General features: G+C 47.6%; 1 protein-coding gene and 1 long non-coding RNA gene across 6 annotated transcripts; one reads left to right on the top strand and one right to left on the bottom strand.

Moving 5' to 3' along the window:
* Pigo (phosphatidylinositol glycan anchor biosynthesis class O) lies at positions 1-9912 on the bottom strand. 5 transcript variants are annotated; one of them, XM_008842403.3, is made up of 11 exons: positions 9726-9911; positions 8515-9026; positions 7040-7183; positions 6723-6846; positions 6266-6422; positions 5558-5737; positions 3433-4960; positions 2869-3075; positions 2435-2655; positions 1740-1810; positions 1-1595 (listed from the first exon to the last, which is right to left on the bottom strand). In XM_008842403.3, exons 1-11 carry the CDS (start codon positions 9884-9886, stop codon positions 1466-1468), a joined length of 3435 nt encoding a protein of 1144 aa, XP_008840625.1. In that variant the 5' UTR covers positions 9887-9911; the 3' UTR covers positions 1-1465. The 5 variants fall into 5 exon arrangements, with proteins under 5 accessions (XP_008840625.1, XP_029423805.1, XP_008840627.1 ...); XM_029567945.1 differs by lacking the exon at positions 9726-9911 and adding an exon at positions 9275-9716; XM_008842405.3 differs by lacking the exon at positions 9726-9911 and adding an exon at positions 9224-9417.
* Positions 9712-12392, top strand: LOC115071918. The gene is made up of 3 exons (XR_003850976.1): positions 9712-9919; positions 11851-12030; positions 12231-12392. It is a non-coding gene; the product is annotated as an uncharacterized LOC115071918 (long non-coding RNA).
* Positions 12393-15342: the final 2950 nt, after the last annotated feature.

Below are 15342 nucleotides of genomic sequence, written 5' to 3'. Positions count from 1 at the left end.
TTTTTTTTTTTTTTTTTTGAGACAGTGTCTATGTAACCTTGGCTGGCCTGGATTTTACTATGTAGACTGTGATGATCTCAAAGTTGACACAGTCTTCCTATCAGTGCCTCCAAAGTGCCAGAATCAAAGCCATGTCCCATTATACCAGGTTTTTTTGCTTCTCTCCTAGTTCATCTTACAAGTTAACTGAGGACTAAATTCTCCCCTTTGCATTATCAAACCTGTTTCTACCAGTGTAACAAATGACTCATTTACCTCCAATGGTATACTTTCATCATTTTTACATCTGACCTAACACTAGGGTTTGACTACCTACCAGTGAATGCTTCTACTTCGTAACATTCCTAAGCTTTTCTCCTGCCTAAGAGTAGTTGCTGTCCCATGGTTTTGTTGAAAAACAAACAAATAACACCTAAAAAACACTTTTTTTTTTAGACAGGATCTCACGTAGCCCAGGCTGGCCTCAAACTCATTATATAGCTGAGGCTGTCCTGAACTGCTCATCCTCCTGACTCTACCTTCCAAGTACATGATGAAGTTGTATGCCACCACACCCAGCTGCCCTGTGGTTTTAACATCTGTTCATCTGCCTTTTAGTGGTCCTATCTACTCCTAACTGGAACACACTCAAACCTCAAACCCAGTCCTAACCCTTCTCTCCAGAGTCTCTTCTCAACTCCTTTGAGGGCATTTCCAGGACAATCTCACAATCAGACAATCTGTCTGTGGTGGGACAGACAGAAGAGTGAGTGGGAGACACAAGAGAAGCATTTACCTTCTATTTTGGCTTTAACTTGGGAATAATCAATGGGTAAGTAGATCTGATAAAGGCAGCACAGGTTAGAAAACTGGAGAGGCTGCTACACACGTGAAGGGCAAAGGGTGTTTGAGTGCAAAAGGACACAGCAGGGGTCTGTGTGCCCCATGATGCCTGGGCTGGTCTGTTCAGTCAAAGCAGAGAATCACACACACACACACACACACACACAGAGGCATATGGTGATGTGGGGGAACTAGTGGGATAACAGGAACAATTTAGGAAGAAGTCAGAGCAAGCAGCGAATCCAGACAACTTCATGCCAAAGGTCCTCGGGTATGGCAGATTTAAAATGACACATCTAATCTGTGCTTGATGGAAGGGGAGGCTGACCCTTCCCCCCAGCAGATTTACAAGACATGGTGGGTTCCTCCATACCTTAGGCACATATATTTACATTATTACTATTATTACTTTATTCCACTTTGGAGACAACCCCTTGTAGTCTATCAGATGCATCCAAATCAGGAGTTAGGGGTCAGGCTCCACTGTGACTCTGAATTATAAAATAATGAAGTCCTAAAGTGAACAGCCTCTGGTTACATGGTGGTAAGAAGTGTGTCAGAGTCTCTACTGCAGAATATCCAGCACTGTACGGGTTAGGCTAGACTATTCTCCAGCTCTTTCCATGGCCAGTTATAGCCTAGGCTACCTCTGCTGGGGCAGAACTAGTTTTCTGAACCAAGAACTCAGAGCACCATCCACTCTCATCACCAAAGCTATGCCCAGTAGAAGTCCCACGCTGCTCACAATGAAACCTATGGCTTCAAAAATGAATCTGCAAAGAAAAATGGAGCATTTTAGAGGACAGATAACAGGTCTAATGCCTTTCCTGTGAAGAGACAAAACCTTGTCGACTCAGGATGTTCATAGTTTGCACAAAGCCTCTCCCCCATACCACTTCTCAAGAGAATGCACTCACTTGGGGGCAAACACCTTCCAGACCATGAGATGCCTGCGGAGAATTGAAGCTGCCAAGGCACAGGCCAGAATCTAAGGAAGAGAGGAGGGGGCAAAGTTACCTGAGAGGAAGCAAGGCAAAGGAAGAATGCTGTAGACCATGGTGAAAGACAAAAGGAGGAGGATCACTGGAAAACACCCTGGCTAGGAGTCAGGAAATCCAATTCTTATCCTGGTCTGACCAGGGACTCATGTGAACTTGGACAAGTCACTGTCCAGCTGTGATGCTGACATTCAGGATCTGCCTCCTGCATAAAGGAAGATGACAGTGATACAGCTTCTGCCTCTGGACCACAGCTTGGGAAAGAATCGGCCATAACCTCACCTTTTCTTTTTCTTTTTTTCCCCCTGCCAGAGCTGAGGACCGAACCCAGGGCCTTGCACTTGCAAGGCACGCACTCTACCACTGAGCTAAATCCCCAACCCCAAGCTTTTCAAAATGCAACTAGCAGGATCTAGCTATGCTGCAAAGAGGAAATGATCCAGGAAGCCCAGGTTCAAGTCTCAAAGTGCCATGTGAGATCTGGATTGAACAGTCTCTTGATTTATCTGGACCTCCATGAGGCCTCTCTCCCAGGGTTTTTGAAACTAAGAAAAAGCATTAAGTACGTATGTGGGAAAAGGTCATTAGCTCTGTCGTCTCTCCCCTATACCCACCTGAACACCTAAGACAAAGAGGTACTTGAGGCCTAGCTGTAGCAGCGCTGCATTGAAGTGGTGAGGAGCATCCCGGAGCCGCATCTCCATCAATGGCTCCTCTTCTTCTTCTTCCTCGGGCCTGACTCTGGTCTCAGCTTCACCCCCTGGTAGCTGCCGCCTCTTCCTCCGCCCTTGACTCTCACACAGGAAGGGCCAGAGCAGGAGCAGTGGGCAACCTACTGCCTCCAGGGATGACAGGGCTGGAATCAAGGGAGGATCCTGGGACCAGTACTCCCTCATCCCCAACTACGCTAGTTGCCTCAAGAACTTAGGGCCAAGGGATTCCAAAGGGCCAACAAAACCACATCTTTCCTTCCAAATCCAGGATTTTCCTTTCTTTCCACAAAACCAGAGTAAACAATAGGAGCTAGGGAGGGAAAGCATGGAGGTACCTGCAAAGAGGAGGTGAGAGGCAAAGGTGTTAGCTCCCACTAACACAGCAGGCACCCAAGTAGAAGAGCCATGACCTTCTGGGAATCCCACGAAGGCTGCATGCCAGTGGATGGCTGGAAAGACAGGCTGGTGGCCTGTGGAGTAGAAGGTCTGGGTGGCCAAAAGGGCCCAAGCTGAAACTGCCTGCCATGGCACAGTAAAAGGACCTGGAAGAAAAGATACATGTCTTTACAATCATATCTTATTCCCTAACCCATAGCCTACTGCTCTGGGATCATATAGTCCTAGTACTAGAGGGCAGATTCTCACAGTCATGTGCCACTTTTATAACTAAAATCTCAGGAAATGTGCTCCTGAGGATGCATCGTTTCCATAAGACATGAGTCTTGGAAGACTCCATATCTGCCCTCCCTAAGAAATGTGCTAGCCAATGGGAAGGATCAGCATGGTGATGGCAGATGAGGGAGGACATCAGGAAGACCTTCCCAACTGCAAGCATGAGACCCTGTGTCGAGGTGACAAACACTATCTTTAGATGAATCGGGGATGAGATCTGTATTTACCAGGGATGGTAACTGGTATCCCAGCAGCAAGCAGATGCAGGAGAAGGAAGCTCTGCAGAAACAGAAGCAGGAACACAAGGCTGATGCGCTCTACATGCAGCAGCAGAAGTGGAAAGGCCAACAGGATGAGGGCTGTGACCATAGTGGCTGAGTAGACACTCCCCAGCTGATATGCAGCCACAGTTACAGGACCCTGAGATTTGATCCTCTCTAACCGGCCCTGGAACTCTTCCTGCATGTGTCGGTAGATTTGAGGGACCACATAATCTAGGTCAGCCTGAGACATAGGGGGGCCTGAGAAGGGAGTGAGGATAGTCCTGGTCCTTGAAGCACCAGCCCCAGCCTTCACCAGTACTGTCACAGGCCTCCAGAGCAGCAGTATGAGCCCTGAGGCAGCCAGTCCTGCCACAGCCCGAGGTAGCACAACTGATGCCCCAGCAACCAGGGCCTGGAGACGTGGGGGTGCTTCATCTGCTCCCGATGCCAATGCCCAGTAGGCAGCAGTGCCTAGTACCATGAGAGGCAACCCCCAGCGCACAAAGAGCACAGGGGGCTCAGGACTCTTGAGATTAGAATAGTGGTGAAGCCATAGGCGCACAGCACCTAACAGGGCCACCAGTGACCCCACACAAGTGCCATACCACAAATTCTTGGCTTGGCCGCCAACCATGGATGCCAGAGGACTCAGCCAGGGAGAGGAGTGGCAGGCAGGTGTCTCTTCAGGGCAGCGATGAAAAAGCCCAGCTAGCCTTGTACATAAAAGCAACCCAATTCCAAGCCTCAGAGCATATGCACCACTGTGCCGTGGGGGACATGTTGGGGCAGAAGAGCTGAGACGGGATACTGTGAGCAGCTTAGGTGGCAGTAGCTGGCCCTCCCAGTGAAGCTGGGCAACCAGGAATAGGATTAGAGAGCCCAAAAGGAAGGGGGTGGACCTGGCCTCAGCAACAACAAAGCTATCAGAGAAGAAGGTGGCCAAGCGAATGAGCAGGAATAATAGGACAGGTCCAGGGATAGGAAGCAGGGTTGCCAGGGGCCTCCTGGACCCCCAGCCAGCCCAAATCTTCCACAGAAAAGGGAGGAGTGAACCTGTTGCAGCTACAGCCCCTAGAATTACTGAGTCTAGTTTCGACCCAGTAGTTGCTGAGAGTCCAGCATATAATATGGCCCAGGTGAGGCCCCAGGCTACAGGTATCAGTAATAGTGGGCGGAAGAAGAAGCCTGGGGATACTGCCCACTGGGATGCAAAGAGACAGAGAAAGCAGGCTGCTGCCAAGAGAGCAGCACCCCCTGCCATGCGGACCAGAGAGAAACGGGCCCATGATTCGATGCATATGGCCCGAGCTCCCCTCAGGAACTGCTGCAGCTCAGCAACCACAGTCCTCAGTGTCTCCTCAGTCCCTTGGGGGTTCTGCAGAGCCTGCTGGTAGCCAGCAGATGCCTTGGAGAAAAGGTTCTGCAGCCTACGAAGCTCTTTAACTTGGAGATCTTGAGTGGCAGCTGAGTAGGTGTGAAGAAATCGGGACACCTAGCAGACATTTCAGAGACAAAGGGAAACAAGTCAGAGATATAAAACAGGGCAGACACAAGGATAGGTATTATAAAGACAGGTACATAGAGCCAGGCGTGGTGGTGCAACACTTTAATCCCAGCAATCCAGAGGCAGACAGATTTTTGTGAGTTTGAGGCCAGCCTGGTCTACATAGTAAGTTCCAGGGCCAGCTGGAAATTGGGGACCAAAACTTTATTTTATTTTATTTTATTTTATTTTATGTGTATGAGTGTATAGCCTGCATGTGAGTGCACCCATGTCGTGCAATGCCGTGGATGTCAGAAGAGGGCTTCGGATTCCCCTGGAACTGGAGTTAAGGACGGTTCGTTGCCACCATGTGGGTGCTGGGAATCGAACCCAGGTCCCCTGCAAGAGCAGTCAGTGCTCTTAACCACTGAGCCATCTTTCCAGCCCCCTAGGGACTAAAACTTTTATCTGGGATGAAGGAAGCAAGGCATGATAGAAAAGGAACATGGCCATGGAAGGTGAGATGGAGGGGAGAGATGAACTAGAGCAAGGACACTGGCCATTCATTGTGCTTTATCACGTAGATGCCTAAGTCCTTTCACCTACCTGCTGGGCATTGATGTGAAGAGCTGAGGCTTGGGCTAGAGCAGAGGAGTAGGGCTCAGAGTCACTGCCACCTGAGAATAGCCCAGCCATCACTTCCCCGATGTTCCCAAATGGGATGGGCAGGCCTAGCAGCAGTGCTAGGGTGGGTACAAGACTGACTTGAGGAATAACCTCTGGCTCCTAGAAAGAAAGTCAATGGATTCATCACAAAGTTGAAGTAAGCATTTAAGATGGAAGAAGACGTAGGAGCCTATGTAAGAAAGGGGGGCGGGGGTTGATATTCTGCAGAGGTGGCTCAGTGGTTAAGAGCACCTGCTGCCCAAGAATAAGGACCTGAGTTCAAATCATGACATCCATGTAAAAATCCGAGTAAGGCCATACGTGCCCATAACCCCAGGACTGTGGGGGAGAGAGCAGAGAGATAGGAGGATTGCTGAGGCTTGCTGGCCACCAGGCTAGCTCCAGGTTTGGTGAGAGACATTCTCTCAAAGGAATAAGGTGCAAGTGACAGAGCAGGGCATCTAATGTCCTCCTCTGGCCTCTCCACCTACATATGTGTACATATACTTGCACACACATAGGCACATACACTATACACACACAAAGAAAACTAAATGAGAGTGGGAGACACCCAGATCATGGTTTCGGAAGCCTAAAAAAACGGGATCATGATATGGGGAGATCCAAGAGGTACATCCTAACCCTCACCTCTGGTGGGGCACCGGGGAAGGCTGTGGGACTGTACAGGAAGAGTGCAGCTGAGACCTCCAGCTCACTGTCCCCACCGTGGTCGCCATTCATGGTCATTCCATGATCACCAGCTACCACCAGCAGTGTATCATTCTCCAGACGGTCCACAAGTCCCCTGGGAGTCAAGAAATGTGTCAGAGGGTAGGGAGGGAATATTCTTTGGGGTCATTCACCCCAGGATAGGGCTTAAACCTCTGGCAAAAAGACACTCTTCAGCCATAACCCTGATGCCCCAAACCATACACCAAGTTATTCAAAATGGATGATGCCCCTAGCTTTAGAACATCAGGAGGTCTGTATAAAACAGAATCCATCCAGGAAAAGAGGCTCCAAATTAGGTCTTTTTCTTATTGGACCATATGTCCTGAGAATCTCAAATACAAACCCACTTCCCCAGCCAATGCCCCACACTCACTGGATCACCTGGTCCATCTGGCTAAGTTTCTTGGCCATTTCAGGGTGGTGAGGGCCATGTTTGTGGCCACAATGATCCACACCCAGGAAGTGAGCAATCAGCACGTCCCATTCACCATTGTCCACTGTGAAGGGGAGAACACTGAGCACAGGGGACTAAAGCCCACTCCTCAACCCAAGCCAGGCTTTGACATTCCTCTATATCAAGGAATACAACCCCCAGGCTGCTGTGCCCACTGGAGGTCCAGAATCTGTAGACTACAATCTCCCCATCTCCCAGGGTTGGTCAGGGACTAAGTGTTTTTGACCCGTGCTCACTGGTAGGATAGAGGTGTTCCAGGATGCCATTGTCCACTGTATGTAAGTCTCTGACATTGAAGGATGAGAAGAAGAAAGCCTGGGAAAAAGCTCCAGGGAAAAGCTCTTTCCAGGTATCATCTCCCATGAAGACTATACGTTTTCCTGCAGGGACAAGAGAGGGGGGTCAGAGCATAAACAAAAATAACAGCAAAGGAGAATAGGAGAGAAGACTCTTATTTTATTTTAATTTTTTTTTTTTTTTGGTCTTTTTGAGACAGGGTCTCCCTGTAGCCCCAGCTGGCCTGGAACTCACTGTGTAGACCAGGCTGACCTTGAACTCACAAAGATCCACCTGCCTCTGCCTCCTGAGTGCTGGGATTAAAGGCGTGTGCCATCATGCCTGGCTGGAGAGAAGACTCTTAAGGACCCATCAGAGGGTGGGTGAGATGGTTCAGTGGGTAAAGGTGCTTGCCAGCAAGCCTGACAACCTGAGAATAATACCCAGAACCCATATGATGGAAGGAGAGAATCAAATCCCCCAAGTTGCCCTCTGACTTTCATGTTTGTACCCTGGTGTATGCACCCACACACATATACATACAGAGAATAAATGAATGAAAAAAAAAATCAAAGCCAAATCTTTTAAAAGACCCCCCCAAAATTCTAACCACATACCCCAAGGTAAAGGAATTCCATCCAGCATACCTAAAATTTCCCATCTGGAAGCTTTCTCTGATAACGACACTCCATCCAGATCCCTCCCATTCCTACAAAATGATCTGCTACTTCTCAGTCCCAAGGTATCTAAGTTGACCTTTTATTGCTGTTATTGTTTTGTTTTGAGACAGGGTCCCACTATGTAGCTCTTGCTGGCCTGGAACCCACTATGTAGACCTGGCTGGAGAGCCTGCCTCTGCCTCCCAAGAGCTGAGATTAGGGGTAGGAGGGATGGTTCATTGGTTAAGAGCACCGACTGCTCTTGCAGTACCCACATGGTGGCTAACAACCATCTGACATCCTCTTCTGACCTCAAGCTTTGTATGCACATGGTGCACTTACATACATGTAGGCAAAACACTCATACGCATTAAAAAAAAAAAAAGAGAGAGAGCTAGGATTAAAGGCATGTGCCACCATTCCTGGCCCTCCGCTTGTTTTTGTTTGGTTTGTAACAAGGAGTAAGTGAACAAAACCTGGTTACCTCTACTCTTTCTCCACACTTACAAACCAAGACTCCTCTATCTTCATTTCTTTCTTTCTTACTTAACTAAGAGCTCTCCGAGTTAAAGAAACATTTCATGCAAACTAGAAGCTCCATCAAGGACAAAACCCCTTGTCCTCCAAACTGAGCTCTCCTCTACAAGCAAGGTCTCTTCTATTTCTCCTCCCGTTTCCCTTCATTATAGCCAGGCATGTAGCTGGACACCCAAAGTCCAGGCTCCTTAACTTCTAAGGCTTAGGTACACCTGGCTTCCAAAGGGGCCCATACTGACCTGCACTGGTGAGCTGCTTAATGAGATTATCTTCCACTATGGCATGGCTGGCGAAGTTACTGCCAGCATCAATAAAGGTAGGCAGTGAGCCTGTGGTGAGAGCCTTGAGTCGCTGCATGGTGGTGGTAGGAGGATCCACCAGAGATCGGTATAGCCGTGCATGGTGGGGCTGACTCTCCAGGATCCTCTGCAGGGAGCCTAATTTTCCCAGAAAAGGCAAGGAGACAGGAGGCTCCCCGGGCACATGTGAGTGCTGGGGTTGGGCAAAGTCAAATCGCAGAGCATCTATCAGCACCAACACAACCCGAGAGAACTGGGAAGGCATCCAGCAGGCTCCAGACTTTCCATGGCTTCCCTGTGGCAGGGAACCTGGGCCAGGGGGCTCTTGGCAGCTGCTTTGGTTGGTGAGCTCCAAACGGGTGAGAAGGAAGCCAGTGGTGAAGAGGGCAATGCCAGCGTAGAAAAGAAAACAGACCCATGTTAAGAAAAGCAGCACGGAGACCTTCTGCATGCTGGGAGAGAAGAGAGGAAAATTTTTATTGTGGGACAGTGGACATTCTAGCCCTCAATACAACACCCAGCTAGAACCACTTCCTACTATAACACTTCCTGGACATTAACAACCCATAGCCAACTCATCCCAGCGCTTTCTCTCTACAAGTCATACAGATGTCTCTGAGGGAGCGATCCTGACACTATGGATATCAACCTGGAGCCGCTGTTTATAAAAAGTAGTATCCAGCGCCCACGCTGCACCTACTGCTTCAGGATCTTTGGGGTGAAGACAGGACTCTGTGTACGGACAGCCAGAGATCCTAATGCTATCAAGCCACAGTCAACTATTCTAAGCGGTAGTGCTCTCTGACAGTTCATCTCAACTACAATCCCTGGACTATCTCAACATCCCCACGGTGCCCAGGGATAGCGGCGGCGCGGATATCCGAACAGAGAGTACCGCGCCGCCTGGTGGGGACCAGAGGACGAGGGGGAGGAGTCACGCTCGCTTCCGGGCGGCCGGGATCCAGGGAAAACAAGGAGCTCCGGGCTGGAGCGGGTGGGGCCTCGCTGGGGCGCAGGAGTCCCCGCGCCTCTGCCTCCGCCAGCGGCTACCCGGGGCAGTCTCTCCCGGTGCTGTGTACCCCGACAGCAAGCCGGGGCACCAGGACTCCGGGGTGACCGTAGTAGAGGATTGTCAGGAGACCCCGGCTCACCTGGATCTGCGCCCGGAAGTGTGGCAGCGGCTCCTGCAGCCTGGCACCACAGAGGTGCGCACCACAAGACAGAGCGACCTGCCAGGAGCTCCATCGCCACCTGCCGGCGCCTGGGTGGAAGTTCCGCAAGAAACCAAGGGTTGGCACGTCTGATGGGACATATAATAATTCGGAATTAGGGGCAAGGGACCAAGGTAAAATAGCTGGAGTTGGTAGGGCGGCAGGGGCTGTACAGAAAGATGAAAGAAAAGACGTTCAGGGAAATACTGTCCATTCTTAAAATTTATTAATTTTATTTCTTTATCTTTTATTTATTATTTTTATTTTATGCGTATGAGTGTATTGTCTGCATATGTGCAAGTGCACCGGTGTCGTGCAGTGCCTGTGGAGGTCAGAAGAAGGCGTTGGATCCCCTGGTACTGGAGTTGCAGATGGTTGTTAGCCACCATGTGGGAACTGGGTTTCGAACTCAGGTCGTCTGCAAGAGCAGCCAGTGCTCTTAACCACTAAGTCATCTCTCTAGCCCCCAAGTTTTTTAAATAAAAAAAGTATGTGTCCTGAGCGGGGTGGCACACGCCTTTAATCCCAGCACTCAGGAGGCAGAGGCAGGCAGATCTCTGTGAGTTCAAAACCAGCCTGGTCCACAGAACAAGTTCCAGGACAGCTGAGACTGCAGGGAGACCCTGTCTCAAAAAGACAAAAAATAATAATAATAAAGTATGTGTAAATCCAGAGTGGTGGCTCATGCCTTTAATCCCAGCATTCAGGAGGCAGAGTCAGGCAGATCTCTGTGAGTTTGAGGCCAGCCTGGTCTACATAGCTAGTTCCAGGCCAGTCAGGACTACATAGTGAGACTGTCTCAAAAGACCAAAAAAAAAAAAAAATGTGTATTGCAAGTGTGTGTCTGTGTATGTGGGCGTAGGCACCCTAGAGGCAAGAAGAGGGTGTTAAATGGAACTGAAGTTACAGGCAGTTGTGAGCCACCTGACATGGTGCTGGAAATTCAGGTCCTTTGCAAGTGCTGTACAGTCTTTTAACTGCTGAGCCATCACTCTAGCCCCACTATTCTTTTTTTAAGCTTTTAAAATTTATTTTGTGTATGAGTTTTTTGCCTGCCTGTATATAAGTGCAACATGTGTGTGCAGTGCTCACGGAGGCCAGAAGAGGGCATCAGATCCCCTAGAACTGGAGTTACAGATAGTTGTTAGCTGCCATGTGGGGGTACTGGGAACAAAACCCAGGTCCTCTGCAAGAGTAACGAGTGCTCTTAACCACTGAACTACCTCTCCAGCCCCTGCCTCTCTATTCTTGATTAAAATTAAGAGCAGGGCCTCTGGAGTAAAACTTGGCTAGGGTCCTAGCTCTGTGGACGACTCATGATTACTGGGCACTGTCAACTGTAAAATAACACTGGGCTGAGGAGATGGCTCCCCCATTAAAGTGCTCACCACACAAGCATGTAACGACTGGAGTTCAATTCCCCAGAAACCTACTTAAAAGCTGGGTGGGTGGGTATGGTGACCCACCTATAATTCCAGCCTGGGAAGGGAAGACAGGGGAATCCCCAGAGCAAGCTGGCTAAGCTAGACTAGCCATATTAGCCAGCTCTGGGTCTGACTGAGAGACCCTGCCTCAAATAAGGTGGAAGAACAATGAAGAGGGTGATTCTGAACAAGACATCAACCCCATCCCTCCACATGCATATGCCCATGCATCCACACACACACATGACCACACAGATGCAAAAATACGAATACACACATGAAAAAAATGAGAAAAGAAAAAAATACTGATTCTAAAGGACAGAATTTATCATTTCTGCTCTTAAAGCTGCTACCCATATCCTACAATAATCAAATTTAGAAAAGCAAATAATGCAATTTGAAAATGAACAAAGGATCTCTAGACATTTATATATATATATATATATATATATATAATTAACCATCAGAGAAGGTGCTAGAAATGCCACTTTAAATCCACTAGGCTAGCTATAAAATTCAGGAACTGAGGGTGCAACTAAGTGGTACAGTGCTTGGTTACCATGTCCAAGTTTCTGGGTTCAGTCTCCAGCACCAATGAAGACATAAGGGTAAGGTACGGTGGTTCATGCTTGTAATCCCAGGATTACAGAAGATTGAGGCAGGAAGACTGCTACAAATTCAAAGCCAGCCTGGACTACAGAGTAAGACCCTATCCCAAAAAAACAACACAAGAAGAATAAGATGATTGATCACAAGTATGGCAAGCATGTGGAAAAATTGGAACCTTCATGGACTGCTGGCACAGCAGTTTTGGAAAACAGGTAATTCCTCAGTTTTAACAGCTCTATTACCCAGCAATTTCACTCCTAGGTATATAGACAACTGTGATGGTTAGTGTTCTCAACTTGTCAGAATCTAACATCACCTGGGAGATGGGCTTCTGGGCTTACCTGTGGGGTTGTCTTGATTATGTTAATTGAAGTGAGGAGACCTGCCCACTCTGAGTGGCACCTTTCCCTAGGCTGGGGGTCCTGAACAGAGTAAAGAGAAAGCAAGCTGAGCATTAGCAAGTATTCATTCCTCTCCTGACTTCAGACTTAAAGTGATCAGCTGCTTCATGTTCCTGCCCCTACAGCTTCCCAGCCATGATGAACTGTAACCTGGAAATGTGAGTTAAATAAACCTTTTCCCTTAAGTTGTTTTTGTCAAGAGTATTTTATCACAGCAACAGGAAGAGAAACTAAGACACTAATATAAATGAAAACATGTCTTTAAATATACATTTTGGGGGTTGGGGATTTAGCTCAGGGGTAGAGCGCTTGCCTAGCAGGTGCAAGGCCCTGGGTTCGGTCCTCAGCTCCAAAAAAAAAAAAAAGAAAAAAAAACATTTAGGGAAAGCTGGGTGTGGTGGCACATGCCTTTAGTTCCTGCACTTGGGAGGCAGAAGGCAGGCAGATCACCGTGAGTTCAAAGCCAGCCAGGTCTATATAGCGAGTTCCAGGCCAGCTGGGGCCACAGGGAGACCCTGTCTCAAAAAAGAAAAACAAAAAAGGGGTAATATTTATATATCCTATAAGTATTTTTATTTAGGGCTGGAGAGTTGGCTCAGTGGTTAAGAACACTGGCTGCTCTTGCAGAGGACCTGGGTTTGGTTCCCAGCACCCATATGGTGGCTAACAACTGTCTGTAACTCCAGTTCCAGGGGCTCTGACAGCCCCTTCTGACCTCCATGGGCACTGCACTCATGTGGTACATATATGCGGGCAAAATACTGATACACATAAAATAAAAATAAAAGTTAAAAAAATACATCTAAGGGCTGGGTGTCGTGGCACATGCCTTTAATCCCAGCACTCAGGAGGCAGAGGCAGGCGGATCTATGAGTTTGGGGCCAGCCAACTCTACATAGTGAGACCTTGTTTCAAACAAATAAAACTAAATAAACCTCTTAGATCAATGTTAATAGCATTATTTGTAATTCCCAAAAGATGAAAACCCAAATGTCTATTACTGATGAATGGATAAACAAAATCTGGTGTATGTATGCAATAGAATATTGGGTGTAGGGAAGGAAAAACTGTTCTAAAATTGTGGTGGCCACACAAAATCTGGGACTATACTAAAATTATTATTTTTATCTTGTTGAGACAGGGTCTCCCTGTAGCCCCAGCTGTCCTGGAACTCACTATGGAGACCAAGCTGGCCTTGAACTCACAGAGATCCGCCTGCCTCTGCCTGGGATTAAAGGCATGCACCACCACACCCTGCTAAAATTATTTTTTGTGTGTGACAAGTTCTCACTGTGTAGCTCTGACTGGCTTAAACTCGGGGTGGCTTTGAACTCAACAGAAATCTGCCTGCTTCTGCCTTCCGGGTGCTGGGATTAAAGACTTGCACTACCATACCCAGCTTACTTTTTAAATTTTACCTTTAAAATGGGTTAGGGAGTAAGGATGTAGTTCAGTTTTCAGAGTGCTTGCCTAGCATGCATGAAACCCTGGATCAGATCCCCAGCACAGCACAAAACCTGGCATGATTGCACATATCTGTAATACTGGCACTTGGGAGGTGAAGGTAGGAAGATCAGAAGTTCAAGGTCATTCTTGGCTAGATAGCTAGTTTGAGGTCAGCCTAGGATATATAAGACACTATCTCATAAACAACAAGAACTAGCTACCTAACTAAATAAAAGTATAACATAAAATGGGTAAGTTGGCTGAGTATGGTGGCCCATGCCTATAATTTCAGCCCTTGGGGAGGCTAAGGCAGCTGGATATCAAGTGTAAGGCCAGCCTGGGCTACAATTAGAGAACCCATCTCATGACACAAAATGATTAAGTTGTATGGTATGTGAATTGTATTTCAGTAGTAAAAATGAACAAACAAACTCCAACAATAAAAAACAAAACCCTTTCTTTTGATTCTTAGTAAATGTGGGACCCATACAAGAGTTCTACAAATTTACACATTAGCTTCTCGCCCCAAAGTTTGTCTAGCTGCCAGTTCTTTGCTTCTGAACTCTGTTCCCGCCACAGCAGTTCTTTGCTCGTGTTTGTAAGCTAAATATGTTCTGCCTCTGGGTATAAGCTCCTGACAGCTTCACTTTCAGAATGGGTCACTCTCTCCTCCTTGATATCCAAACTCAAGTATAATTATTAGTGAGATTTCTTGGAACTCTCAATTTATTACAGATCTTCCATCAGAATATTTATGACAAAAAAAATTGTGGGGCTAGAGAGATGGCTCAGCGGTTAAGAGCACTGACTGGTCTTGCAGAGGACCCGAGTTCGATTCCCAGTACCCATATGGTGGCTAAGAACTGTCATTAATTCCAGTTCCAGGGAAATCTGATGCCCTCTGCTGACCTCCACGGCATTGCAGGACATGGATGTACTCACATACATGCAGGCAATACACTTGTACGTATAAAAAATATTTTTAAAAAATTGTATAATGTGCATGTGCGCGTGCCATGGTGTATGTGTGGTTAAAGGACAACTTTGGGTGTTGGTTCTTTCCTTCTTTTACATGAGTTCCAGAGACTGAACTCGGGTCATCAGGCTTGCAAGAGAATGTACCCACTGAGCCATCTTTCTTGCTCCATTTATGACTTTCTATCACTGTGTGCTTCCTTTTATTCCATACCTGACCTTGGACTCTGAAAGCAGACACACCACTGAGGTTCAATTTTATTGTTGCTGCTTTGCAACAAGGTCTCACTATGTACTCCAAGCTGGCCTTGAATTTACAATCCTCCTGCTTTAGGTCCCAAGTGTTGGGATTACAGGTATACACCACCATGACCAGCTCTCAATTGCTTTCATAAAACCCAATTGTATCTTATTATTCAATTTGGTACATCGTAATTTCTTTTCTTTTTGAGACAGGGTCTCTTTGTAGCCCCAACTGGCCTAGAACTTGCAATGTAGACCAGGCTGGCCTCAAACTCACAAAGATCCCACCTGCCTCCCGCTCCTGAGTTCTGAGATTAAAGGCATTTATCACCATGCCCAGCAGTAAAGGTTTTAAATGAATGAGAAATCCCCTCAGCCCCTTAAGACCCTTAAAGCACTTAGCAGTACCACCCTGCCAGGGCAATCCTCTTTTCCAATGGTTCCTTCATATACCTACCT

This window comes from Nannospalax galili, unplaced genomic scaffold, assembly GCF_000622305.1.
Source record: "Nannospalax galili isolate Female #2095 unplaced genomic scaffold, S.galili_v1.0 scaffold341, whole genome shotgun sequence".
Lineage (NCBI taxonomy): Eukaryota > Metazoa > Chordata > Mammalia > Rodentia > Spalacidae > Nannospalax > Nannospalax galili.
The sequence above is the reverse complement of the archived record's forward strand: the minus strand, read 5'-3'. Positions and strand labels throughout refer to the sequence as shown.

Bases quoted from the DNA above. Each gene is read 5' to 3' on its own strand.
- Pigo (XM_008842403.3), bottom strand. From the start codon at position 9,886: ATGTCCCATCAGACGTGCCAACCCTTGGTTTCTTGCGGAACTTCCACC. The intron at 7,184-8,514 runs GTCAGTATGGGC...TTGTCCCTGCAG, and splicing joins TAAGCAGCTCACCAGTGCAG to GAAAACGTATAGTCTTCATG. The intron at 6,847-7,039 runs GTGAGCACGGGT...TCCCCTTCACAG, and splicing joins GGAACACCTCTATCCTACCA to TGGACAATGGTGAATGGGAC.